Source organism: Leptosomus discolor, chromosome 15, assembly GCF_034619465.1.
Source record: "Leptosomus discolor isolate bLepDis1 chromosome 15, bLepDis1.hap2, whole genome shotgun sequence".
In the NCBI taxonomy this organism is placed as follows: Eukaryota; Metazoa; Chordata; class Aves; order Leptosomiformes; family Leptosomidae; genus Leptosomus; species Leptosomus discolor.
In genome coordinates this window covers 4,528,312-4,554,654 of record NC_141405.1, presented here as the reverse complement: position 1 = coordinate 4,554,654, position 26,343 = coordinate 4,528,312, and the positions used below count along the sequence as shown (strand labels likewise).

Genomic DNA, 26,343 nt, shown 5'->3' with positions numbered 1-26,343 from the left:
TGGTCCCCTGCACCCAGCCCCGGCCTCCTGGGAGGGAAGAGGCTGTAGCAGAGCGGTCGCCCACTGCCGGCCCGAGAGGAAACAGATGCCGCCGGCCCAGCCCAGGCATTTCCCGTCGCTGTCACGGGGCGCCGAGAGATTTGCAGGTAGCAGAGGCTGCGGGATCATGTCCTGCCCCGGCCCTGCCTCCCTACATCGTCCCAGATATTTTGTTTGGGAAGGGGAAGTGAGGCACAGAGCGCGGAGCCAGGCACCCTCACAACCAGCACCCACCTGCCTGGGCTCCCCCCTCTACTCACCCCTGCCCAGCCAGCAGGAACGGGGGGTGCCTAGCCCGGCCCCTGGACCTTGAAAGACGCAGCTGCTGGGGAGAAGAGGCCCTGACCCGCAGGTCCCACGCATCCCACCCGAGGGAAGGGCTCAGGACCACGGGGTGGGGGGGGTCTGCCGCCCACTCACACAGCGAAGAGGGGCTCATGCCCCAGCACTGATAGGCACAGGGAGGGACAAATGCCCCAGTGAAGTAAAGAAGTGGTGGATGCCCGGGGGGGCAGAGGGTGCCCCTTCCCCAAGGGACAGAGACAGGAATGGCTGTAGAAACCAGCGCAGATTTACTGCTAAAACACAACCACCCAACACCGAAGGCTGCCGAGTTGCTCCAGCAAGGGCTGGCGGCCGTGGCACGGGGACCAGGCTGTGGAAAACGAGGGTAGAGGGAGGGAGGGAGGGAGGGAGGGAGGGAGGGAGGGAGGGAGGGCAGGGTCCGACCCCAGCCCCGCTGCCCCCCTGAGCACCCCAAGCCCCACACGGCAAGGACGGTCAGTTGGGGACCGGCAGCTGCTTTCGCTGTTGCTCCAGGAGGGCTTCCAGGCGGTCGGCTCTCTGCAGGGCCGCCTGCGACAGAGCACAGGAGAGGAGGGGGAGCTCGCTGCACCCCGGCACAGAGCTGCAGCCCGAGGGGCAGCGGGGGGCTTGCTGCCCCCCCCCTCACTCACTTCGTACTGCTTCCGAAGGCTGCTCACGCTCTCCTCCTTCCTCACAACTGCCGTCTTCACCCTGAGCAGATGGACACAGAGAGGCTGAGGACCCCCAGCCCCGGTGCTCAGCCCCAAACGCCGGGCTGGCTCCATGCCCCAGGAGGGAGATTTCAGCACTGGGGTGGGGGGCACAGCCCCTCTCCCCCGACTCGGCCAAGCCAAAGAGCAGCGGCTCCGGGTGCCGTTACAGGCTGGAAGTGCCTTTATTCCCTCAGTGAGCATGATGTAGTTTGGATCCAGTCATCCAGAGGAAGAGGAGGACATCAAGCTTTACAAAACTTCATTAATTAACAGAGCCCCAGGGAAGGGATTTTAAGTTTCTTCCCCTTTCTCAAGCCCACGGTTGCTGCCCCTTGGCTGGACTCTGCATTTCAGCCTTTGCCAGGGGAGAGGAGATCCTCGTTATCTCATGCTCGAGGTATGACCCTGGCTCTCGGAGTGAGTGGGAATCACTCGGCAGCAAGCTCCGTGTGCTGGTACAACAGCCTCTCCTTACAGCTGGCGGGGAGCAGCTCCACACAGACACCGACAGGAGGGAGGGCTCTGCCCCACGCAGAAGGAGCTCCCAGAGGAGACACAGCTTCCCCTTCCGATCCTCCTTTCACTTGCAAAATGCCTCCCCCGCAGGCAGACGAAGCCTCACCTCGCTGCCTGACACCCAGCCCAGCTCCCAGCACCGTCTCCCCACTGAGCGCAGGATGGAGCCGAGCCCCGCGGCACAGCCCCTGCTCCCTGCAGCCGACAGCTGGGGTCCCGGCGAGTTTTGGGGATGTCACAGCCGCCCTGGACCTCCACAGCTGTGCAGGGGCCGGCCGAGCCCCGACCGAGCAGCAGGCTCTCCCTCCCCTGCGCTCGGGGATGGGGGGAAGGCAGCTGCCCAGCCCCTCTTGGAGCGGCAAATCTGCGGAGCAGGGTGCCACAGCCGCCACCACAGGTATCCTGCATCACCCACGGCAGAGCCCTCCAGGAGCTCGCCGGGCTCCTGCCAGGGAGGAACCGCAGATGGAGCTGCACGGCCCAGACCTCTCCTGGCAGGAGCCCTCGCACCGCTCCGGCTGCCCGCCCTGACACAGGCGAGCGAGCAGCCCTGGGGACAGGACACCAGAGCAGGCCAGAAGTCACAGGGGCCAGAGGACTCACGGTGGCTGAGAGACAGCCAGCTCGGGTGAGACTCTGCTGCCCGTTGTGCCCTGGCAGGACTGGAAGCCGCACCTGAGGATGCAGCACTGCCAACACGCTCCTGCAACGCACCCCGGGCCACCTCTGCGCCCCCAGCCCCAGCTACCAGCCAGCCCGGGGCAGCAAAGCCCAGGCAGGCTCACCTCCTGTGAACCTCCTCCAGTTCTTGGTCCTTCTCCCGCACCACCCTGTCCAGCTCCAGGCGCTGCCGGGCTCGCATCTCTGCCATCTCCGCCTTCAGCCGCTTGTTCTCCTCCTCTGTTCCCACCAGCCTGTCAGCAAACTCCTGCCGGATCACTTCTGCCAGGCCGCTCCACTCTTGGTCCAGCTGGTCCCTCACCTGCAGCAGGGCAGAGAGGTGACATCGAGGCGCTGATGGGCACAGGGTGATGCTGGGGGGCAGAGCCAGGCAGGGCACGGAGAGGAGACGGAGCCCCGGGCTCTGCTCCTCACCCACCTTCCAGATCTCCTCCACCTCCTGCTCCTTGTGCTTCAGCAGGCCCTGCAGACGGAGGCTCTCCCCTTCCAGCTCTGCCAGCCGCCCCTTCAGCTCGTTGCAGCGCTCCTGCAGCTTCCGCTCGGACCTCTCCAGCTCCTGGAGCTCCACCTCGTACTTGTCTCGGATCCTCTTAATCCTAACAGGGGGAAAGGATGGGCAGCCAGGCTCAGCCCAGCACTGCAGGGGCCACCCCCGGCCACCTTCTTCCTGCAGGAGGGACCTCGCCACAGCAGCAAGGAGCGGAAGGATCAGCCCCAGGGGAGATGCAGGGCCGTTCCCTCAAGTGAGAGGTGAACTTCTCTCCTGCGAGCCGCTCCTTCCTGCACTAACGCTGCTCGCGCCCGCAAGCTGCAGCGTCCGGAGCTCGCAGGTGAAGGGGACCAGCCCATGAGGAGAGGGGATTCCTCCCTCTCCCCCTGTACCTGTTCTCTGCCGCCCTCTCGCACTCCTCCTTGGCCGAGGACATGTCAGCCTCCAGGCGCTGGATCACCAGCTCGATCTCTTTGTCCCTCTCCTTCCTCACCTCCTCCCGCAGCTCCCGCTCCCGGGAGAGCAGCCAGGCTTCCTGGGGACAGAGATGGCAAACGTTGCCTCGATCCCTCTCAGAGCCCGAGGGTGGCACCTTTGGAGAAGAGCAGCCCTCGCTGTTACCTCCTTCTTCACGTAGTTCGCCTCCCAGGCCTGCTTCTCGATCTCCAGCTGGTCCTTCAGCACCTTCACTTCTGCCTGTGGAGAGACAAGAAAACAACCACTCAGCCACAGCACCCCCACGGCACCCCACGCTGGCTGGGAGCAGCCCCCAGCGCCACCCCGGCGGGGGTATGGGGCTCAGCGGCGCCAGCACGTGTCACCGCAGCCACACACTGGGCACTGGACCCAAGAACGGCCCTCCAGGGCCCAGAGGTGAGGGCAAAAAACCAGACCTGATGCCTCCTCTCCTGCTCCTCCTTCTCCTTGGCGTACTCCTCCTGCAGCGCCCTGGTGACGGCCGAGCTGCTCGCCTCCAGCTGCCGCCGCAGCTCCTCCGCCTCCGCTCTCTGCCTGCCCGCACACACCGCAGCTCCCAACGGCTGCACCGGCCCGGCTTCACCGCCCCCCTCCTCGGGCTGCTCCCCCTTGACCACCAGCCCCGTGCCCACCTGAGCCCAGCCTGAGCTCGGGGCTGCCTCCAGCCCTCAGCCGCCGTGCCGGCCCTCTCACCTGGCCCCTTGCTGGCTGAGCCGCTCCCTCTCCTCGGCCACCTCGGCGTAGAGCCGGCGTCGCTGCTGCTGCAGCGCCTGCTCCTCCTGCTCCAGCTGCTGCTCGCACCTGCGGGGCAGAGCGGCCTCAGCGACGCGCTGGGCTTCGGGCGTTCATCCGGCTCCTCGCCCTGACTCGTCCCAGCCCTTCTGCGGCCGACCAGGGGCTTGGCATGGCAGGACGCCCCTGTTGACCACCCTGGTGGAGAGAAAGGGGCTGCTCCCCGTGGATATGAACCGCTGCGAACACCAGGAACCACCGGCGAGCCCCAAACCGCCCATCAAGCCCCCCACTGCCACGCCGTACCGCTGCCGGGCCCGCTCCCTCTCCCGCTGGCTCTGCTCCTCCTTCTCCCGCTCCAGCAGGCCCCGCAGCTCCTCCGCCTGCCGGCCGTAGCGCTGGGCGGCCCGCTCGTCCGACTGCACCAGCTCGGCCTCGTGCAGCATCTTCAGCTTCCTGATGTCCTGCCTGTGCTTGGCGATGAGCTTCTGGATCTCCGGCTCCAGCCCTGGGGCAGCGGGAAGGACAGTCACCGCTCGGCCTCGGGGCTGTCCAGACCCCAGCACCAGCGCCCTTGGCCTTGGCCCGCTGGCAAGGAGGCTGTGAACCAGTCAGCTCCGCAAAGGGGGGCTGGTAAGAAAGGGGGGAGCAGCACACCCAGGTTTTCTTGCCCTCTAGCATCTGTCCCTACCAAACACGGGGAGCAGAGGCTGCCCGCGCCGAGCGGCGCTCCCCTCAGCTGCCGGCAGCTCCAGCAGACGCAGCCCCCCTCCAGGACCAGCACGGACGTGACCCCTGCACCGGTCCCTTCCCAGCCACCACCGCGGGGACGGGCCTGTACCTTTCACGGTGATTTCTTTGATCTTTTTGGTTTTCTCATCGATCCACTTCTCCCGCCTGATTTTCTCAGTGGCGCTCATCAGCTCCTTCAGTTTCTTGATCTCCTGTTTGGAAGGAAACGGGAAAGCTTCAGAGACAGGCTAGGGGAGGGGAAAACCCCTGTTAGCCCGGGAGCCTGGCTGTCGAGAAGGAAGTTGGAGGCAAGAGCAGCCAGCCCAAGCTGAGCACAGACGACTCGCACAGCCCTGGCCAGGCACGTTCTCCCAGCCCAGAGAAGCAGCCGTACGCTCCCCCAGCGCCTTCTCTCTCTCCCAGGATGGGGCTGCTGCTGCCCTGGGACTTGAGCACAGGGGAAAAAAAAGAGCAAAACCCTCTGGAAAGCACTCGCTGACTGAGACAGGAGAGCACCTACAGAGCGGAGAGGGCAATTCGGGGCTGCCGACGGTCCTTGTGTGCAGGACAGCCCATCCGTCAGCAGAGACGGGGTTGTGTGTGACGCTGCTTCCTTCTCCAGCCTTCCCTCTCCCGGCATGGAAGGCCCGACAGGCAGGCAGGCAGACCTCCCAACACCATGCTACCACCGCAGACCAAGCCCCTGCAGCACCCCAAAACTCTTCAAAGGACTTGGAGGCTGCACAGCCCAGGCACAGGCACTGCTCTTGCTTCCTCCTCTGCCTCCTTTTACCTCCTCAGCCCTCCTCTCCAGCAAAAAACCTGGAGAAACACCCAGGCCCTGCTGCCCACCCAGCTCTGCCATCGGCAAAAGCCGGTCGAAGCGCTCGACCATGTCTTTCTGCGCCAGGGTTTCTGGTGAGCAAGGCACCAGGTGATGGAAGGCCAGAGGCGGCTCCGTTTCAGCAGGGGCAGACGATGACCACGTGCAGGACGTGGGACATGTCACAGCTCTGGGGTACGAGCGTGGGGCTGGCCCCCCAGGAGCTCGTTACCTGGCCACTGTGCGGAGAGGAGCGGGGGGGGACCGCCCACACAGCCCAGGACTGGCTTTTAGAGAAAAAAGGGCAGGAAAATCCGCAGGGGAAAACAGGGAGAGCCTGAAGGCAGCAGCCGAGCACGTGGGTCTGGGGAGATGGGGTGAAGGGGCTGCTTCACGGGGCTGACCCAGCTGCCGAGCGGGGAATTCACAGCCCAGCCCTGCGGAGCTGGAGCGGGTCGGGATGTGAGAGCAGAAGGGCAAGGCACAGAAAAAATTTTTAAAAAAAAAAAAAAGCAAAAGACCACATTTACCTCGCAAAAGGGGCCCAAAGTGCGCCAGACCTGGGGAGAAAGAAAGGAGGGGATGGAGAGAGAAGGGGAATCGCAGACTCGGGGTGGGGAGAGGGAGATGGGCAAAACCAAACAGCCGTGGGTGCACGGGAGGGCGGACGGGGAGGCGGGGGTCCCCCGGGAGCGAGGGGAGGCACAGCCAAAATCAGGCAGCGACACAGATGGCGCCGAGGGCCCCGGCAGCACCGGGACAAGGGCAGAGCCAGCCCTGCCGGGGAGCCTGCTCTGGCAACCAGGGGACACCCACGGGGACCCACGTTAGTCGGTGGCTGTCCCCCACCAGGCAGAGGAAGCCAGGAGCCGTAGGGCAAAGCTGGGAACAGGGACAGCGAAGGGGCCACAGGGCAGAGACGGGCTCTCGGGCCGTCCCCACCACTGCTGCCCTGCTGCGAGCGGGGAGCGAGGCAGAAGGGAGGCGCCTCCTCTGCCCCACGAAGGCTGCAGGGGTGAAACCAGCCCCGTCCCTCCCCGGGAAGGGGCCCCTCCAGGCCCCAAGCACAGCAACACCGCGCTGGCTTCTTCCTCAGGCTCAAACAGTGAGGCCAAGCGAGCCTCCGCCTTGTCTGTCTGTCCAAACAGGCTCGGGCTGGTGCAGACTCCAGAGCCCCCGGGCAAGAGCTCAGCTGCAAGGCCAAGGGGGAGCAGGGAGCGGGGCAGCAGAGCCAGGAGGTGGCTGAGGGGTGAGCCAGCGGCCCCACTTTCCTGCCAGGCCCGGCACAGGGCGAGCCAAGCTGTCTCCGGCTGCAGGAGAGGGAACTCCCTGCACGCTCCCGAGGGAAGCTGCCAGCTGGTTCCCACGAGCGGGCAGCACGTCCTCACCAGGGAAATCTGGGTGCTGGGCAGGGCAACGGCCCAGCGAAACCCACAGAGGTCTGTTACTATTGCTCATGCACCCCATGTGGCTTCATCATCTTATCCCCATTCAGCTCGGAGAGTGTCCCCGCTCCTGCGAAGGGGGCTGGAAGTCACCCAGCTCAGGAGGATACGGCCACAGGTACGAATTCCTCTACAGCATCGGGTTTGTGCCAGCGCCTGCTCTCACCTCTGCCAAAGCAAGATCCCCCCGTCACCCCCCAGCCCGGGGAGAGCTCTGTCCACAGCAGGATGTGTGGGAAGGGTCCTTCCAAGCAGAGCCCCGGGGAGCTGGCACCGCCTCTTGGTCAGGCCCACGCACCTGGCTCGGGGCAGCAGAGGACAGCAGGGCTCTGGGGGAGCCAGGGCAAAGCTCTGGGGGTGACCCAGAGCTCCTGGGCACAGAGAAGGGCTCCCCAAAACGACCGAGCTCCACTGAGAGAGACCACGCTGCTCTGTGCTGGGGCCCCATTCGAGCAAAACCACGGCACACGTCCTCTCCCCGACTTCCCCCATCCCCTCACCAGCTCGTGCTGCTCCTGCATCTGGGTGATCTTCTTGCCGTACTTCTGGTCCACTTGTTTCAGCTCGGCTACCACAGCCTCGCACTTCTCACTCAGCACCTTCTTATCATCAATGAGCTGGGCAGGGTGAAGAGGAGGCATCAGGCAGCCCGGCAGGGTTCAGCCAGGTCAGCTTCTGCCTTCAGAAGCATCGGTCTGAGTCGGGATGAGAGCTTACCTGGTCGATGAAGGCCAGGTGCCTCTGGATCGCTGCCTCGTACTGTTCCCTCTGCAGCCTGAGCTGGTGGCTGAGCTCCTTCTCTGTCCGTTTGATGTGTCGGACAGTCAGTTCCCGCTGCTGAGCCTTTCGGATGTCGGGAAGAAACAGCCACAAGACGTTAGAGAGAGAAGTGACACCAGCCCCAGCACGCGTACGGGAGAGAACCACCGAACCTGGAAGGCCAGAACAAGGAGCTAAACCCAAGCCCCTGCTACTCACACCTCCCGCCGGGCTGTCAGCAACAACACCCAAACCCAGCGCCTGACCAAGGGTTTCTGGACTAGTCAGGCACCTGCCCGGGAGGAGAGTTTGAGGAGGCCTTTCCACCCAGGGGGGCAGCAAGGGGAAATCGGAGCGAAGCCCGCACCAGACTGGGAAGGACCTCGCAGATCTTTCCCACGCTACCAGCGCCTGGGACCGCGGCCTCTGGCCCTCCGGCAGCTTGGCAGGAGCTGCGGGAGCGCTGCTTTGCTTCGCTGGGGACGCAGATGGGGAGGGCCTGTTCGCAGAGCCCTCATCTCGTGCTTCAAAAGCCGCTGCCCCAAGACACATCTGCTGAGGGCTCTGGGTCTTCATTCCCCAGCCAGCAAGCGCGCATCTGGCTCACACACCAGGGCTGTCTGCAGCAGGCCGATGGCTCGCTTCTTCTCCTCCACTTCCAGCTTCAGCCTCATGATGGAGCTTGTGACCTCCGTGGCAACAGCCGACGCCTGCTCCAAGTGAGCCAGCTCCTCTTCCGAGAGCAGACCCTGCCACAGCGGGGGGAAAAAAACCCGATTAGAAGGTGGTGGGGCCCACCTGGAAGCAGGAGGAGACGGGAGACCCTTCCCCACCAGGGCTTCGCACCACCTCTCGGACACAAACCAGGCTCTCGCTTCAGCGCTCACCTCCCGCTGCGTGGCCGAGGCGGCCGACCTGGGCCTCTCCTGTTCCGACTTCTCCATCTCATCCAGGAAGCTGATGATGCTTTGGAGCTTGGCTTCCGAGAGCAGGGCCCCTTCCTCGGGGACCCCCGGGGAGTGGTTTAGCTTCCCAAACTTCTCCAGGTTATCAGCAGTCAGGGAATTGGAGCTGGGCTCCTGCTGGGCAGACACAGCTGTGAACGAGCAGCCAGGGGAAGGGCTCGGGAGAAGAGGTGCTGGCTCTTCTCCATCGCTGCAGCCCAGTCTTCCCACTGCACCCCAGTAACCAGCCTTCTCTCCTGTGCTAACTCCACTCCTGCCACAGCCCTCACGTGGGTTTGCTCCTCCTTGAGGACACCCAGGCAGCCCTGGCTCTGCCAAACCCCTCTGCTGCCTTCTCTGGCAGTGATCCCCCTGCCTTCCCCACGCTCCACCACCCAGCAAGCACTGGGAGAAGGCAGCCATCACCATCTGAGGGTGGATGCGACCGGCCTCAGCCCTCTGCTTACCCCGTCTATCCAGGCGTATCTGTCCTTCTTGAAGAGCTTCGGGGGGGGCAGCAGCTCTGGTTCTTCCTCCAGCAGCCTGAGCGTGTCCAGCAGCTCATTGAGCGTGACCTTGGACTGCACCCTGCTGCCAGCTGGCACCACCATCTCCAGGTCCTCACTACCCGGCTCTCTGGAGCTCACATCCTGGGGGAGCAGACGACGCACCTTGCGGTAAAAAGAGTTTGCCGGATCTCCCCAGAAGTCAACAAAGGCTCCAAAGCCGCCCCGGCAGAACCGCTGGTGCCAGGAGCCCCGGGAGGCAAAGCCAGACCCACCTGCAGCTTGTCCTCTGCCCCGGGGTCCCGCCAGGGCACGGAGCCGAGGTCTGCGAGGCTGCTTTCTTCTGGCTCCGCAGCTGCCGAGTGGAAATTGGCCTCTGCAGGAACCAGACTGTTCTCAGGCGTTCGGAACAGCCAGCTCCCACCAGGGAGAGCCGCTCTTCCATCCTCCTCCTCCCCCCTCGTGGCACACGCGGACCCACGGAAGGGACTCACCGGCGTTATTGGCTTTGGCGACGCCGCCGGCCGGCCGGAGGTTCCTCGCGGCGGCAGGTTTGGCAGGCTTCTTCTTCGCTACCCTTCTGCTCTCCTTCACCAGCGCCAACTCTTCTTCTGCCGAGCGCTTTGCGTCCAAAGCCTTTTGGGCCCTTTTCTGGTGCAGTTCCTGCAGGGCACCAGACCAGCCATCACCGTCCTGCCCAGCGACTCTTTGCTGCTCTGAGCGGAGGGGAGGTGGCAGCCAGGGTCTTGCCAGCTCCACAGGTGAACCGGGGCCGCTCGCACGTCCCTGCACAGCGTCCTTTGTGGCTCCGTAACGGGCCTCCCTCCGAATCCAGAGGGCCAGCACCACCGCAGCGCCCAGGGGGCCGCCTTAGCCGAGTTTTGGGAAGCCACTTGAGGCACGAGCACGTGTTTGCAAGGCTGTCACGGCATTTTTGCCGTCCTCCAGCTGCTCACTGCTGCATCTCCCCCGAGCCCACCCCCCTAGCGAAACATGATTCCATGTAGGGCAAAGAGAAATGGGTTTTTTTAAAAAAAAACCAAACAACTTCAGCTGTACTGCAAGCCAACATGTAACTGCCCACGGCCTGTGGCAGTCCCGCATCTGGGCCCCAGGAGCACCAGCCCCTTTCCTGCTGCAAACGGGGCGAGGAACGGCGAGGTGCTTCCTGCCAGCAGGCACAGCGCAGTGCTCAGCCCACCCCGGAGGGACCCCGCTCCCATGGGAAGATCCCTTTCCCAAGGCACCGCCATCCTCAGCCGCTCCGAGGAGCTGCAGGTACAACCTTCCTTTCCTGACGTAGTCACCCTTGGCCTGACAACTGGATGGAAACCAGCGCTGCCCTCGCAGGCTGCGAACGAGCCGCCCGGGCTTGGCAGGAGCACCACGGGAAACGGCTCCGTGGCACCTCTGTCTCCGTAGGGAGCGCCCCATTCCCAGGGCTGGCTCTAACCCTGCTCCCTGCAAAGCCCCTAGAGATGCAGGCGAGAGGGCCACAAACTGGTCTCACGCAGGCCGTGACGCCCTGGCCTTGGCCCTACCTGGATGGCAGCGCGGCGGGCCAGGCGCGCCTTCTCCTCACGGATCTTCCGGCGTTCCTCGTCCTTCCTCTCCTGCAAATCCAGGATGTTCCCTTCCTCCATCTGCTGCTGCTGCCTTTCCTTCCAGACAGGAGGGTCAAAAATGTTACTGAGAGCTCTCCAGCACCCACCACCCACAGCAGAGAAGCAGGAAAAGGCACACCACATCTGAGGTCACCCCTTATCCAGGCTTTCCATCCCCCCCAGATGCAGGTAAAGAGCCCTCAGAAAAGCGCCACTTTAGAGCAGCTTATTTTCTTTAGAGAGTAAATGCAATTATTAGTCATCTGGGTCTGAAACCACCGAGAAGACAAGGCTTAAAAATAGACTGTCACATGCAAGAGTTACAGTACTTTTCGTTATTGGGATAAATAATTAAACACAAAGAAACACAAATAGCTGCAGATGACTCGTCACTCTCTAATGAGCCGCCTCGTTACTGACTTGCTACGATGAGCAAAGACAGGGTATCCCTCCTCTGGCCACGAGTGTGCCCGAGACAATAATTCAGCAGGATTCCTGCTGCTGCCGCCAAGCGTCTGCCCGCTGGCAGCTGAAGGGAGCCGGCAGACCGGAGCTGAGCAGCGCTGAGCCCAGGGGCTCCCGGCCTAAACTCCCCCCGGCACCAAACCCGGGCCTTCCCTCTGCACGGCCAGCACATCTCTGCAGGGACAGGACCCTCCCCGGCTCTCCAGACCACGGGGCTAGGGGCAAAGCCAAAGCCCTCTCATCTCTGACAGCTCAGGGCTCAGGTGGGGGGACTCCGATTCCCCCACCAGCGAGGCTGAGCGGGGCTCGGGGGTCCGAAGGGTCTGTGCTACGAGGCAGCGGAGGGGACTGACCTCCCTTTTGGCAGCCAGCAGGCGCCCCAGAGCCGCCGCCGCCGCCCTGCGCCGTTGCGAGTGGCGTCGGTACCAGCGCTGGATGGTGACGGCGGCCGAGTTCAGGCGCTGGACGAACCTGCGGGGAGAGGGAGAGGGTCAGCGCGGCCCCGGGGTCCTCCTTGGTCCTCAGCCGGGTGGCACCACCCCGTCCTGCTGCCGCGGAGCACGGGCTGCTCGCTCACGGCACCGGGACCTGTTCTGTCCCCTCACACCCCGACTCAGCGAGGCCTTTTCTGGGGTTGACTTTTGAGGGGGGAGGAATCTGTGCCTTCGATGAGGCCGGCTCGAAGCGCAGAGCCAAGCCCCGAGGAGGGTAAATCAGCACTAAGAGGGGCCCTTCCCAAATCTGGAGCCCCACAGGACAAGAACAAACCAGCCTCCCTGGAGCTCACCCCTCTGCCTGGCACCATCCTGCCTCTCCCCACCACCCACTGGCTCTGCCTCACCTCTCTGCCTCCTCCTCGGTCACCTCCTTCCTCCGGGGCAGGCTGCTGTTGTTGTTGCGGGTCATGAAGTTGTTGCTGGAGAAATTCTTCTGCGATTTCACGAAGCTGCTGCTTTCGCCGTCCTCGTTGGCGGTGGCTTTGACAACGTTGCTACGGAAGAAGACGAAGCGACTTGGCACCATCCTGCCTCGTCCCGTGCCCCATCGGCACAGGAACACGGGGGCAGCGCGGCCTCCCAAGCCGGGCCCTTCCCACACTTACTTGAGGGAGCTGGGTGCCTGGTTGGAGCTTTTTGGCGCGGGGCCCTTCTCGGCGGTGGAGTAGTTGTTGTGCACCATGGTGGTGACGCAGTTGCCCATCGCGCCCTTGTTGCTCCTTTTGCGGAGGGAAGACGAGGCGTCAGGGCTGGCTGGAGCCGAAGGGAACAGCCTGCCCCCACGACAGACGCTCCCCCCAGTTACCACCCTCAACCCAATTGTGACGGTCTGGAGCATCTCCCCAGGCGAGGAGCAGGCGAGGCCTCACAGGCAACTCGCCCCCTCTCCAGAGCTCGCTCCTCGGTAGCCACAGACGCAGCCCTAGCAGCCCGCTCGTCAGGCTGGTCCACACGCAGCCTTGGCTTAAGGCTCTCCTGGCCCTGAAGGGCTCAAGTTTTACTCATTCCCTTTCCTAGAGCGAGAGCAGCCTCTCCCACACATCCATCAAGCTCCTGCATGGCTTCCAAACGCGTCCCAGCCAGCCAGCCCGGCACGCCGTCATCCCTCTGCCCCACACTTGACCCCCGTGCCCGGGCAGAGCACGAGCACCCCCTCGGTGTAGTTCCTCCCAACACCAGGCCGGCCCTGGTTCAGCACCGCCTCTCCTACCTGTTGTTGGCGGTGAAGTTGGCTGCCAGGAGCACGGCGGCTTCTTTCCTCTTCATGCCCGCCGGGGGCTCAGCGCCGCGGGAGCTGGCGGGGCCCGGCAACGCTCGTGGCTGATCATCCTGCCATGGAGTCGGCAGGTGTAAGCACAGGCAAGAGCCAAACCCACGTCCTCGAATGCCACCCTCTTCCTCCACAAGCCAGTTTCTCCCCCACGTCAGAAACCTCTGTTCTGCAGCGCGGCAGCCTCGAGGTGAGGGGCCAAAAGCCCTGGGCCAGAGACACGGCCGAGCCCGTTGGCCATCCGACCCGTGCCCACTTGGACTGCAGGCTGAGGAAGGACCAGCCTGGCCATCACGGACGTACCGCCCCACCCTTGGGTCTAGGGAAACCCTCCCACCCCTCCACTAAACCCAGGCAACTCCTCGGGCAGGCAGAGCCGACAGCCCACCCGCCCCAGGACATCCTCATCCTCACCAAGATGTTCCACGTGGTTTTCTTTTCCGGGGAAGTTTTGCTCAGACTCGCCAGTTTCTTCCTTCCCCCAGAACCGCTCTCAAAGAAGGCCAGGAAGTCTCCCGTCTGCTCTGAGCTTCAGCCCGACCCCCGGGGAGGCAGAGAGGAGGAGAGAACACGTGTTCTGCAGTTAATACCGCAGGCAAACGGCAGCGGGACGGCGATAGCAGGGCGCTCGGCCTCGTGTTCAGCAAGAAGCACGCCCCAACAGCGGCAGGGCGCTCCGATGAGAGCCGAGGCACACCTCCCGCCTGCCACCGCGACCCGGAGAGGCAAAGGGATGGAGAATCATTGCACAGTCACAAAATCTGTGGATGATTTTGGTTTTATACAGAGCTTTACATCCCAGCGTGACGTGTGGAAGTAGAAGGTGTTCAAAGGATGGGCACAGGGCAACAAGAGAATGGAAAAAAACACGGTTCAGAGACAGAAGGAGAGCTTTTTGTCTCCTAACACACGCCAGCTATGGTCTGGAGGGTCCATGAGGGGCTGTTGTAACTCAACAGGCCTGTCCCTTGGGACTAAATCGAGTGCCGTTAGCGAGAGAGGCTTCCCAGCCATGGAAATACGCTCTGCCTCCCCAAATCCCAAACAGGTCACCTCCCCTCTGAAAAAAACCCAAACAAAACCCCAGACCTTGGCTTTGCCAGGCCAGGCTGTAACCCCCGATGCGTCTGACAGAGCTCCGGGTACGTGTCTGAAAGGCTCCGATTCCCTCGCAGGGCCGGAGGGGTCGGACAGACGGGTGGAGGTTCCCCCAGTCCCACCCACGGGACAGACAGACAGACAGACACCGGCGGCTGGAGCCGTACCTGCGCGGGCCGTTCACCCGCTGGTTAACCTGGGTGGTGCTGTTGGACCTCCGGAGGTTGTTCATCGCCCGGGACCCCGCGTCCTCCTGCAGAGGAGAGCGCTACAGTCAGCAGCAATGCTGAGGAGAAGCAGGGGCAGGCAGAGCTCGGATGCCTGGGCAGGCTCCCCTCCAGGGGTCAGGCATCCTAACCCAGCGCTGCTGGGGGTGCTGCCCTTCCCCACAGCCTCAACATGGTGATGTTTTGATATCCCTCTCCTCAAGGCAGAGCCCAACGACACCTCGCTCCCTCTCGGGCTCCCGAGCTGCTGTTGAGCCAGCAGGAATGTGTCCCTTTGTGCGAGCTCCCCAGGCCCTGCTCGCTACCTGCCCTGCCAACGAGCAGGAAGGAAGAGGGCCAAGCAGCAGGGATTACTCGGCAAAGAGTGCAGAGACTCCCCGCTGCAGGATCTTAAGAGCCCAGTAAGTACCTGGGGCTCATTCACTCTGCTGAAAAAACCCTCAGAGAAACCCCCGCTCAGCAAGACCCCGAGTCCCCACCGCTGCTGACCCCAGCAGGAACAGAGGGTGCTCAGCAAGGAGCAGGCTTGGCCTGAAAACCCCACAGGAGAAGACACCAGGAACTCAGGAGTTTCCAGAAGGAAATTGGGGCAAGGAGGCGAAGGGCAAGGAAAGGACTCACCAGGGCGTTCCTCTTGGGTTTGCCGTCGGCGGTGACCGAGACGGAGCGGGCCATGGGCTTGGCGGGCGAGGCGCTGCTGGGACGCCGCAAGACCGGCACGGGGAGGCCTGTCAGGCTCAGCTCCACGTCGCCAGCGCCGGCGCCCTGGCAGGAGGAGCTGCTGTGGGTGCTCTTCATGCTCGAGGAGAGAGCAGGGGCCCTGGAAGCACAGGGCAGAGGGGGAAGTGGAGACACAGGGAGCACATCCAGCCCCACGCAGCGAGGAAACGCTCTGCTCCTACAAACACCAGCACGCACAGGCGTAACCGGTCTCAAACGGGACAAAACCCCTTCCTCTGTATTTCCACGTGCCAAATAACCCTGAACACAAGGCCTGGAGGGGCTCCAGGTGAACTCCCCCCAGTGCCTAACCCCAGCAGTCATCTCACCGCTTGGACCTCACGCCCTGGCCATCCCACGTCCTGCTGTCCCATTTTACAGCCCAGCAGGCAACTAAGCTGAGAAAAGCCCCGCTACCCACCCCGGGCTCTCTCGCTCCACGCAGACCGTGGCTGGCAGGGGATCACGCAAGCCCAGAACAGCCCCTTCTGCTGAGCCCGGGGCTTCGGCTCACCCAGCGCCCTGGCTCGAGCAATGCTGAAGGAGCAACTGGGCAGCTCTCGAGGGATCCTTCCCCCACCAAGCACTCCCCATTTCTGCCAAGAAGCAGGTCAGAAGCAGCCCTGCCCTCTCCACGGGCGCAGGGAGAGATGAGCCCCCTTCCCAGCTCCTCGCTTCACCCCTTTGCATCCCCTCCCGACACAGCCGAGCCAGGGGCTGTCGCTGTCTCCAGGCAAATGCCATCACAACATCACTTTATTTCTTTCCATACTGCAACCCAAACCACCCCTAAACCCAGCTGGTTTCACCCCCCCTTGGGGCTCTGCTGGAGACCTTGGCAATGCCTCAGGCTCCAACAACGCTGGTAAACAAAAAGCTCTCGATGGAAACTGAAGGGAAAACAGGGCCCAAGCCCAGAGCCCAGGCCACACAGATTCAAGCCCCCCAGCCCCTCAGGACCCAGGCCCAGGACACCCAGACCCAGAACCCCCCCCAGGACCCAGGTCCAAACCCAGGCCCAAGACACCCAGACCCAAATCCCCTGGCCCCTCAGGATCCAGGCCCAGGACACTCAGGCCCAGAACCCTCCAGTCCACTCAGGCCCCAGGTCCAGGTCCAAGCCCAGGACACCCAGACCCAGTCCCCTCAGGACCAAGGTCCAAACCCAGGCCCAAGACACCCAGGCCTAAGACACCCAGACCCAAATCCCCCGGCCCCTCAGGACCCAGGCCCAGAACCCCAGGTCCAAATCCAGGCCCAGGACACTCCCCCCCCCCCCTTTCCCCCCCAGGAGAAACGACACGGATGAGGGGACTCCAAGCTGCGAGAAGAGCCCTGAGAAGGGTGAGAAGGACCCGCATCCCCAGCCCCGGGGCCTGCTGAGGGGTGGCAGCACCGAGGGCGAGGCTGGAGCCGGGGCTTCGGCCCCGGCCTCACCCGAGGCCCTGGCCCCCTCCTTACCCAGCTCCAGGCCCCCTACAAAGGGCCCCGGGGGCCGTTACAAGACCCTGCCCCCCCCTCCCGTACCCCGGTTCCCCCCGCCGGCGGAGTAGGCCCCGGGCCGTGTCCGCCTCCCGCCCCCCGCCTCAAGCCGCCGCGCGCAACCTACCGTCGCCGCACGCCCCGCCCCGCAGCCAGCCATTGGGCGGGGCGGGAAGGGAGGAGGTTGCGAATGGGGAGGGAGGGGCGGGGCGAGGAGAAGGGGGATAGGTTGAGGCGTAGGAGGAAGGAGCGGCGAGAGGTTGGGGCCCGGGGAAGAGGGAGGGGAGAAGGGCGTGGCGTGAATGAGGGGGTGGGGTATGCTGGCGAGGGGCGGGGCCTGGCAGAGGAGGGCGGGGCTAGGACTGGGCCTAGAGAGCAGTGATTCATTGGGAGGTGGTGAGAGGCGGGACGAGGGGCGGGGCCTGTGGGGAGAGGGGCGGGGCTTGCCCCAGAGGAGCAGGGGAAGCTGTGGGGAAAGGGGGGGAAAGCTGTGGGGAAAGGGGGGGAAACTGGACGACAGGCTTCAGCACAGGCACAAGAAGTCACAAGTTCCCAGACCCAAGCGTGGGGTTTATTGGTGGGTCCCAGCCCCACTGGGACAGCGCCTTCTCCCACACCCCAGCCCCACAGGGTGGGGGTGTGGGGGGGGGGGTGTGCCGAGCCCGGAGGCAGTGGGTCCCCCACGAGCACCCCATGGCCGTGCTGGGCCCTGGCAGATCTCCACCCCCGAGGCTCCCCCCTCACAGCCCAGCCGAGCGAGGGGTGCTCACGGCTGTGCCCCTCCGCCGGCCCGCGGAAACTGGGGACTTTTGGAAAAAAACAACCAAAGAAACAAACAAAAAAAACCAACGAGAGGGACATTATCACCTTACCAAAGCTCTGGCCCCCGTGGCCATTCCACACCCTGTGTCCCCTTGGCAGCCCCCCCTTCCCTCACCCCTGTGGGATGGGGTGCGTAGGGCGGCTCGTTTACTTTTGCCCAGGGTGCTGCAGGGGAAGATAGGGGCAGTGGGGGGCAGCAGGACCCCCATCCCCACTGAGCCCGGTGCGGGAGCAGCAGGTAGTGCAGCAGACACCACAGGGAGGGAGGGCAAAGCCCCCGCAGCCCCCTCCCCCGGGCGCTACATGTTGAGAAAGGCAAAGGCCGATGGCTGCCGACTGCCTTCTGCGTCCGTCTGTCTGTCCTGGGGTCGGGACAGTGTCCGTGGCTCCGCCAGCGGAGAGTCTGGGCAGAGCACCGCGCCGGGACGGGCCACCAGCTCCATGCCAGCGAAGAGGGACAGGCTGCGGGAGGGCGCAGGAGCGGCCGCTGTGTCCCCCGCCAACCTGCAGGCCACCTCCCGCTCACCGGGTGAGGCTGGCACGGCCGCACCGGGGGTCCCGGGGATCTCCGCTTCCACCCCTCGCTCCTCCCTGCTGGGCGGCGCAGCCATGGGGAGTGGGGCTGCGCTCAGTGGGGTGAGGATGCTCTCCCCTGCCGGGGGTGGGATGTCCGTCAGCAGGTCCCCAGGGCACAGGGCTGAGCCCACAGCGAGGGCGGAGGGGTCTGAGCCCGGGTGGGAGTTCTTCGGGGAGGGGTGGCCTCTGCAGAGCGCCTCAAACTGCCGCAGGATCTGGGAGGGGAAGAGCGGAACAGGCTGGAGGGAGAGCAGCATCGGGAAGGGGGCCTGGCTCCAGCACCTTTTCCCGGTGCTGGGGGTCGGCCCCGGTGTCCCCTCCCAGGGCTCAGCCTTGTCTCCTGGGCAGGGAGCATCTGCGGGAAGAGGCGGACACTTCCCACCCCTCTGCGACACGCACGGACCCATTCCCAAGAGCTGGGTGTCCCCGAGGATGGGCAGGACAGTCCCCGGGAGCCCCCGGCCCCGGGGCGGAGAGCACAGGGCCACCCCAGGAGTCACACCTTGGTTGCTCGGTTGGCGACGGGGCCGGGGCTGCCTTGGCTGAGCTGCTGCAGGGGCTGCCGGGTGACAGCAAAGATGTGGTCCAAGGAGAGCAGGTCGGAGCACATGAGGGAGGAGATGGCGCACATGGACCTCTGCGGGGCGGAGAGGGCGGCTGAGCCGGGCGGGTGGGACAGATGGACCCCGAAACACCCCACCACCGCCGCGCTTCTGCCCCTGCCGCCGCGCTCACCATGCGGACGCCGTCGCTGGGGTCCTCCAGCGCCCGGCTGAGCAGCTCCAGCACCACCTCGCAGTTCAGCAGCCCACACCTGGCCATGGGGAAGGGGTTACGGCTGCGTTGGCGGCACCCAGCACCCCCTTGGCCCCCGGGAGCAGGCACAGCCCTCCTGCCCGGCAGTGTTTTGGCCCTGGAGATCCAGGCTGAGGCAGCCAGGGGGGGGTGAGAAGGGCTCAGGCTGCCCCTTGAAGCCCCCGCAGGGTTCCCCCACCCAGCCTCGGGTACTTACTCCTTGACGAAGTGCTGTGCTTCCTCCCTGGTGAGGAAGACCCTGGCGCCACGGGTCAGCGTCGATACCAGGTTCACCTCCCGCACGCAGTCGCCCAGGCTGTCAGCGTCCACCCTGCTCGGGGAGATGCCTCGGTGGGGACGGGGGCCAGCCCTGCTCCCTCCTGGGCTCCCAGTACGGACCCCACCACCACCCAGCGGGCAGGGAGTCCCTCCCAAATCACCTCCCTGCCCCACTTCCCTCTGCCCCAGCAGCTCTGCCCACCCACGGGCTGGGAGGACAACCACATCAGGAGGAATCCAGCCCAGCAGCACCAGGGGAACTCAAATTAACGGTGTGGAAAAACAAAGGCCTCGTTCCTGGAGATGAGGGAAGCATCTCCGAAGGTCCCGGGGGGAAGGGGAGCTCCCCATGGCCCCGTCCTCACCTCTCAGCCCCGTGGGTCAGCTCCCGGCTGGCCCCGGAGTGGCTGTCGCTGCCCGATTTGCTGCAGGAGTCCGAGGCGCGGCTCAACTCGCCGTTCCCCTGCGAGGAGTCCTGCGAGCTGTGACCACTGTCCGCCTCCTCCCAGCCGCCCCCAGCCAGCCCCGGCCGGTGGCTCACTGCGGGGACAGCAGCAGTGAGGGACTGACCCCCTCCAAACCAGCCCCGGTACCTCACAGGGACCCCCGCCAGGCCCTCCCAGCAGCCCCAGCGCAGCGGTGGCGGGGGGGACGACACCTACCTCGGGTGCTGTGTGCTGTGGTGGCTGCTGGTGGCTTCACGGCCCCGGTGGGGCTCCTGGCAGGGGAGGGGGCTCTCACGGGCTGGTAGGCGTCTTCGTGGAGCTCCCTGCGGCGAGGCCGGGACCCCTCCGGGGAGGGGAGCACCGCGTGGGCCACCGCTTCGGCAGCTCGCTGGATGGTGCTGAGCAGGGCTTCCCCCGTCGAAGCTGGAGCGAAAGCCAGGGCGTCAGGAGCTTCCCAGGGAGCCCAGCCCAGCCCCCAGGCACCCACCGTCCCCACGGGGTGGGTGTCACGGTGGGGACCTGCTGGTAGAGGAGCGGCCCTGGCAGCCGGGTTCCAGGCACAGCCGGGACCTTCTGGCTGGACAAGGAGGGCGAGGAAAACCTGGGAGCTACCGGGACAGGCTACGGGGCACAAACCAGCCTCCCAGGCCTTGTCATCCCTCCCAGCAGGGAAGGACCCAGCCCCACGGCGGCGCCGCCAGCCCCAGCACCCGTTGGACAGCGCTGGGAGAGCGGCGCAAAGCCAAGGGTGCAGCTCTGAGCCCCCCGGGGACACCCACCAAGAGAGCCAGCAACCAGGCTGGGTGTCTCCCACCGCTGGGAGCCTGGTCTAACCCCCAGGCAGGACCCCCAGGGATGGGGCACACGGGCAGGGGGACCCACACGGGGTGAGGGGGCAGCCAAGGACTCACCGGAGCCGCTTTTCTCGCTGCTGAAGCCGAACCCTTGCAAGGAGCTGCAGGGGCTGGGGCTGGAGCCCATGCCTGGGGGAGGCACGAGGCGCATTCAGAGGGAGCGCAGGGGTTCGGGGTCACCCTCCACCGCTGTTCCTCCCCCTTGCAAGCGCAGGGGAGCACCTGGGGCAGCCGGGAGGAGCTGGGACCAGGGCAGCGACCCCACCCCGCTCCCCCAGGATGCTTTTCCCTCTGCCAGAGCTGCGGGACATGCCCAGCCAGCAGTGCTGGGGCTGCAGTGGGGCAGGGGAAGCACCCAGGTACCCACCACCAGGGCCGGAGGCACCCTGCCCCCACCCCCAACAACCCCCCCCCGGCCAGCAGACCCTCCCAGCCGAAGGGACTGTCCCAGCACGGCCCACGGGGGGCGACAGGGCTGTGGGGGGCCCAGGCTTACCCGCGGGAGGCAGGGGGCGGGCAGGAAGCGTGGCAGGCTGGGGGGGCGCATCCGAAAAGAGAACGCTGGCCAAGTCCTGCCGGGAGAGACGGGTGGGGCAGAGAGCTGGGGAGCGCCGGGCACCACGGCCAGGCCCTGAGGAGGGGGTCTGGGGGGCAGAGCTGCCCCACTGCTCCCAGCAGGGCCCGAGGCATCCCCCCAGCACGGCGGGGAAGGGGGGCAGCACCCACCTGCGCGGCCGCCTGGACCTTCTGGTTCAAGCTGTTGCCGTGGAGGGGGTCTGGGGGCCCGGTGAACGCTGCAAAGCACCAGGTCAGGAGGGCTGGGGGATGCTCAGCACCCAGGCAGGAGGCAGGATGGGGCAGGACGTCTGGAGCTGCCCTGGGCTCTCCCCCACACCCAGGCTGAGTTCCTCAGCACCACGCAGGGCCGCCCCCCGCTCCCCCGCTCTGGGTCCCCCCCTCCTCACCCCGTTACCTGCTGCCTCCCGGACGAAGCAGGCGTTCCTCTGCAGCTGCTGGACGAACTGGGGGGAGCCCTGGGCGCACGTGTGCAGCAGGATCTTCAGCACCTGCGGGCACGGCGCTCGGCATGAGAAGCCCCAAATCACGGCGGCCCCACCAGCCCCCCCCCGGCCTCGGGGCTGCTCTGCGGCTCGGGGAGCCCCGCAGCAGACACCCCCCCGGCTCACCGCCCCACAGACTGCTGACAGAGGGTCAGAATCACAACAAACTGATCTACTCCGCGGCAGAGATGCCGGCACTTCTGTATGGCAGCGCTGGGGAGCACGGGGGAGGGCTCCTCCCGACGTGCCTCAAACTTACATCAAAAATTCAGCATTTTTATATACTTTTTCTGCAAGTCATGATGTTTAACATATTTTAACACAAGCGTGCATGTTATGCCCGCTATTAACGTTGACATTTACAATGATTGGTCCACCCTATTAACTAACTTCATTAACACTCCTATACTAACATAATCACTGGTTATTTTACGGATCAAAATCTCTGATCTACAAATCAGGATGGGGAGGACGTGAGTCTTCACAGCAACATTCCTTTGTTTCTGTGGTTTCATCCCATAAGAGAATTAGCTGAGAATGTACAATTTCACTCCCTGTACCTGCCTCCCTGTTCTGTTCTGTACAATTTCACACCCCGCAGCAGCTCTGGCTTTGGCCATTTTTGTAAGGCAGCTGCTGTCTCTGAGCATCAGTGAGGTTCTGGGTATTTCTTACCATCATGTAAATGGATTGAATCAGGAAATTAATACAACACGTTAGTTGTTCATTAAAAGCAATTAATTATCAATGAAAAGCAATTACCTATTCAAAATTCAGGCCTGATGATAATGTAATAAAGAATGGCTAACTAGCTTTTAGAAAACTAGCCTTTAGAAAAGAACTGCTGACCAGCCTCTAGAGATAGGGAGGAAGGCTGATTTGTAGCAACCCTCACGCACAGATCCATTGCTGACTAACTAACGCTTTAACGATAAGAATGAAGCAGAATCCGCCAAGCGAAGGACACCCGGTGGAATCCTCCAATCGGACTGTGGGGCTCAAGGAACACAAAGGACGAAGCAGGAGAGACAGGGAGGGCAGCGAGCAAGAGCTGGTTCAGTGAACCGGAAAAGCCCCAGGATGGTTCAGGGCATGAGCCACAGGACAAGTTCAAACGTTCAACCCTGAGGAAGACTCGGACCTTCATCCCCAACGACCACCAAGGACCCCCGACGGGGGCGTAACTTGGGTGGACTGAGGAGGGACTATGGTAGGAACTTATGTTAATGAACTCCTGGAAATAATTAGAATAACCCAACCTTTTCTTAGAAATGTAATGAATAAACATGAAAGCTGTAAATACAAGGCAAGAACCCGAACGCTTGTGGACTGAAGGAGCCGCCCCCCGTGCTGCCCGGCGCCGCGATAACGAACCCCTGCTGGATAACACCGAGTTGTTGTTGAGTTTTCTCGGCCTCGGTAACACACCTACCTTCAGCTTGACGCGGCAGGAGCCGCTCTGCAGCCGGTTGAGGAGATACTCCAGCAGGCACCGGCTGCTGCCGGGCGACTCGTGGGAGATCTCTGGGCCGGGGGTTAGGGATCCTGCTCCCCCCAGCTGGGGCGGGGGGCAGCACCAGACACCACCCTCCCCCCCCCGCCCCGCCCAGTTGCCAGCACCTCTCGCCCTTCCAGCCCCAGCCGCCTCCGGGGCCCGGGGCCCGGGGCCCGCGGCCGCCCCCGCCCAGCCCCGCAGGCCGCCCGCCCCCAGCCCGGGGCCCCGCAGTAGCCCCGGGCCGCCCCCCGAGCCCCGCGGAAGGATACTGGCGATCTCCTCGAACAGGTAGCCGGGGCAGGGGACGTCGTCGTCCGCCGTGCCCCGCAGCAGCACCGGCAGCTAGAGGAGGAGGAGGGACGGCGTGAGAGGGGCTGGGGCTGGGGTCGGGCCCAGGCCCGGGTGGGGCTAGACCCCGGTGCGGGCCCAGCGATGACATTACGGGTGGCAGAGTAGCGTCACGTCCACCCTCACCCCCACCCCCACCCCCACCCCGGCCCGTACCCGGCTCAGGAAACTCAACCGGTCTCTCAGCGGCGCCGCCATGACACTCCCAGCACCGGCTCTGCCCGGTCCGAAAGCGACCTCGCGGCTCCGCTCCCCGGAAGACGCTGCGCACCAATGAAAAGTGCGAGGCGCTGCCGCTCGGCCAGTCATCGGAGAGGAAGGGCGGAGCTACGGGCGGAAGTGGCGCCCAAGATTGACGCCGGCGGCAACAGGGCGGGAAACAGGAAGTAAACAACCGTCAACCCCGCCAATCAGAGCTGTCGATGGCGAGCGACCAATCAGAAGGGGATCGGGCCGTGGGTGCCGTGGGTGACTCATCCACGGTTTCGGCAGGGCGATCCGGCCAACCCAAGAAGGCCGAGGGGACGGCCTTCCGCCACCACCCAATCAGAGAGCTTCACGCTTTGATAGGCGTTCCATTTCACCTATCGCCGACCTCGAGGGGGCGGGCGTCCAGCGACGCCCAGTGAGAGAGCGCGCGAGGTTTTGATGAGCGGGGCGGGCGGCCAATCGCGCTTGTACCACCATGGCGGCGCCCAGGCCGTGAAGGCGGCGGCGATGTCGGGCCGGGGCGTCTGGCTGCGGGCGCGGGCGCGGCTGCGGCGCTTCCCCGCGCTGCTGGCGGGCTGCGGGGAGCAGGTGGGGCCGCGGGGCGGGCGGGGGGGTCCCCTCCTGTGACCGGGGCTGGAGGGGGGGTGGCGGGTCCCGGCGAGCCCGGCGCCCCGCTCCGGTTCCCTGTCGTTCCCCCGCAGGCGGCTGCCTACGGCCGGTGCGTGGCCGCGGCGGCGGCCGGGACGGCGGAGGTGCGGCGGGACGCCTGCCTGGAGGAGTTCCGGGCGCTGCAGGACTGCTTCGCCCGGGCGGTAGGTCCCGGTGGTGCCGGTCCCGGTCCCGGGTGGGGGGGGTGGAGGGAGCGCCCTCGGTCTGGGGCGGCCGCCGGGGCCCGATCCCGGCCTGAACCGCGACTCTTTGCAGGCGAAAGCGACGCCCAAGTGACGGCGGTGCCGGCCCCGGTGCCCCTCACCCCGCACACCGGCCTGGAGACACTTCGGAAAAAAATAAACCACTCTCAAAGCTGACCCGGTTTGTCCTTAAATTACGGAATAAACGGGGGGGGGGGGGCAGACCCCCCCCGTTCCTCGCTGCGGCAGCTGGGGCCCGTGGTCGCAGCCCGAGGAGGGCAGAGCAGCCGTGGGGACAAGTGGGGCAGGGTCGTCGCAGAGCAGAGACCGAATCCCACCCGCTCCCCGGCCCGGGAAGAGCAGCCCTGCTGCCCCCGGCACCTCCCGGAGCCGCTTTTCCTCCTCCTCCTCTCTCCGCCTGCGGCCCCAGGGGCAGAGCCAGCTCCGGCTTTGCTCAACAGCAAAATTTCCTGCAAAAGCAGCAGGAACCGCAGCCCGAGGTGTGGGCTCTGGCAGAGACGAGATGAGACACCAGTCCCGGGGAAGAGCCGGGCGCTGCGGGAAGGCAGCCCGCACCCCTGCCGGCACCTTCCTGCTCCAGCATGCCCTGAACGTGGAATTAAAACGTTTTTCTTCCCCAAGCCAGGCCCTGAGTGCGAGGGGAGCGGCAGGATCGCAGCTCCCCCTCCTCTTGCCCAGCAGCAGGGAGGAGCAAATCTCAAAGAATGCAAAAAAGCCTCTTTTTTCCCTTCAGCAACATCACTCCCTGCGGGTACAGAGCAAAGCAGACGCCGCTGCCTGCCCGGGGAGCCACAGCCAGTGGCTGAGTAAACCTTACAGATCTTTAATTTACTATTAAAAAAAAAAAAAAAGGAGAATTCAGATCAAAATGCTTCAGCTTATTTTATTGATCATCTCAGCCTCCCCTCTGCTCTCCCCCGCCCCCCGCAGGACGAGCAGGCCCTGGGGCAAGCAGAGGCAACACAGCTCCAGCCCAGTTCCCCACAGGCCGCACCAGTTCCCGGCTGCTGAGGAACCTCAGGAGCATCTTTGGTCCTTTGCGTTCGTGCAGACAAAGCCAACGAACCCCGGCGGGTCTGACCCCTGGCAGGCAGCGAAGGGCGAGAAGGGGCGGATTCAGCTCCTGCTGCAGCTCCTGCTCCCTTACAAAGGCCGGTTGGTGCCACAGGGGATGAAGCCCCGACCCCAGCGGACACGCCGGCGGCTGCAGAGCGGCTCCGGGCCTCCCGGCCCCGTGGCTTGTGCTTGAAGACAGCGGAATGGAGAAGCTCGCTCGTCCCACAGAAGGAGCCCTGAGGGTTAAGGCTGTGACAGCAGCGGCGGGGGATCCTCCTGAAGCAGCGGGTTGCCCCGCGGCTCTGGGTCATTTGAATGAGAAATTAAGACAACGTCCTCCGAGCGACAGGCAGGCGGCCCAGGCAGGCGGCAGCAGAGCTCCCGAGCGACCAGAGCCGGGGTGACGGGCGCGCGCGTCCGATCACGACCCGTCCCCGGCTCTGTGAGGTCCTGTCGGACAGGAACTCGAGGCTGGTTTACCAAAGACACTTCGAGATACAGAGATAAAAACCACCACAGTGATGAGGTCTGTAGGCTCCAGGCTGGGAAATTTCAGCCGTTCTAAGTGAGAGCTTTGGGATTTGATTCCTTACATTCGCGAGTCAGGAGGTCAAAACGAAATGAAACACAAAATAAAACCCCAAAGGGATGAATCACTGTCTGGGAGCCTGAAACGAAGCAGGGCTCTCAGAGAAGCAACTCCCTTCCTCGCTCATAAAACCATTTCCAGGGGCAGAGGACTGACATCTATGGATGCAGAACGGGCGCGGAGCAGGGCTGGGAGGGACACACACACCAAACACGCTCCACCGCGTTACAGAGAAGAGGTAGGTACACTGGAGCCAGGCCCCCGAGCCCGCCCTTTTAAGCCACGTCTTTTGTTCCCAAATTAGTCATCTCTCGCAGAAAAATGAAGCTGGTTTGGGAAGGGGGCGGGGGCAGTCTGCAGCTTCATAATGCACTTTGGGCAGGAGGAGTCAAGCCTGAAAGCGGGGAGTCGAGC

General features: G+C 64.4%; 3 protein-coding genes across 4 annotated transcripts; 1 reads left to right on the top strand and 2 right to left on the bottom strand.

Annotated features, from left to right (window-relative positions):
* Positions 1 to 805: 805 nt before the first annotated feature.
* CEP131 (centrosomal protein 131) lies at positions 806 to 15,716 on the bottom strand. Its single transcript, XM_086473415.1, has 26 exons — positions 14,946 to 15,716; positions 14,265 to 14,350; positions 13,414 to 13,528; positions 12,940 to 13,058; positions 12,335 to 12,448; positions 12,074 to 12,223; positions 11,586 to 11,703; positions 10,705 to 10,824; positions 9,658 to 9,826; positions 9,439 to 9,539; positions 9,125 to 9,307; positions 8,601 to 8,855; positions 8,325 to 8,462; positions 7,672 to 7,797; positions 7,455 to 7,571; positions 6,040 to 6,069; positions 4,796 to 4,898; positions 4,261 to 4,462; positions 3,916 to 4,023; positions 3,639 to 3,756; positions 3,367 to 3,441; positions 3,138 to 3,280; positions 2,674 to 2,851; positions 2,360 to 2,556; positions 996 to 1,056; positions 806 to 894 (listed from the first exon to the last, which is right to left on the bottom strand). The coding sequence occupies exons 1-26, from the start codon at positions 15,366 to 15,368 to the stop codon at positions 820 to 822; spliced, it is 3,624 nt and encodes a 1,207-aa protein (XP_086329541.1). The 5' UTR covers positions 15,369 to 15,716; the 3' UTR covers positions 806 to 819.
* Positions 15,717 to 17,199: 1,483 nt separating this feature from the next.
* TEPSIN (TEPSIN adaptor related protein complex 4 accessory protein) lies at positions 17,200 to 23,493 on the bottom strand. 2 transcript variants are annotated; one of them, XM_086473498.1, is made up of 13 exons: positions 23,359 to 23,493; positions 23,124 to 23,196; positions 22,792 to 22,883; positions 21,272 to 21,365; positions 21,025 to 21,092; positions 20,795 to 20,870; positions 20,356 to 20,427; positions 19,661 to 19,867; positions 19,364 to 19,538; positions 18,937 to 19,053; positions 18,660 to 18,738; positions 18,427 to 18,561; positions 17,200 to 18,139 (listed from the first exon to the last, which is right to left on the bottom strand). In XM_086473498.1, the coding sequence occupies exons 1-13, from the start codon at positions 23,398 to 23,400 to the stop codon at positions 17,648 to 17,650; spliced, it is 1,722 nt and encodes a 573-aa protein (XP_086329624.1). In that variant the 5' UTR covers positions 23,401 to 23,493; the 3' UTR covers positions 17,200 to 17,647. The 2 variants fall into 2 exon arrangements, with proteins under 2 accessions (XP_086329624.1, XP_086329623.1); XM_086473497.1 differs by having other exon boundaries at positions 18,937 to 19,050.
* A 426-nt stretch (positions 23,494 to 23,919) lies between these two features.
* Positions 23,920 to 24,357, top strand: NDUFAF8 (NADH:ubiquinone oxidoreductase complex assembly factor 8). Its single transcript, XM_086473803.1, has 3 exons — positions 23,920 to 24,000; positions 24,114 to 24,224; positions 24,337 to 24,357. The coding sequence occupies exons 1-3, from the start codon at positions 23,920 to 23,922 to the stop codon at positions 24,355 to 24,357; spliced, it is 213 nt and encodes a 70-aa protein (XP_086329929.1).
* Positions 24,358 to 26,343: the final 1,986 nt, after the last annotated feature.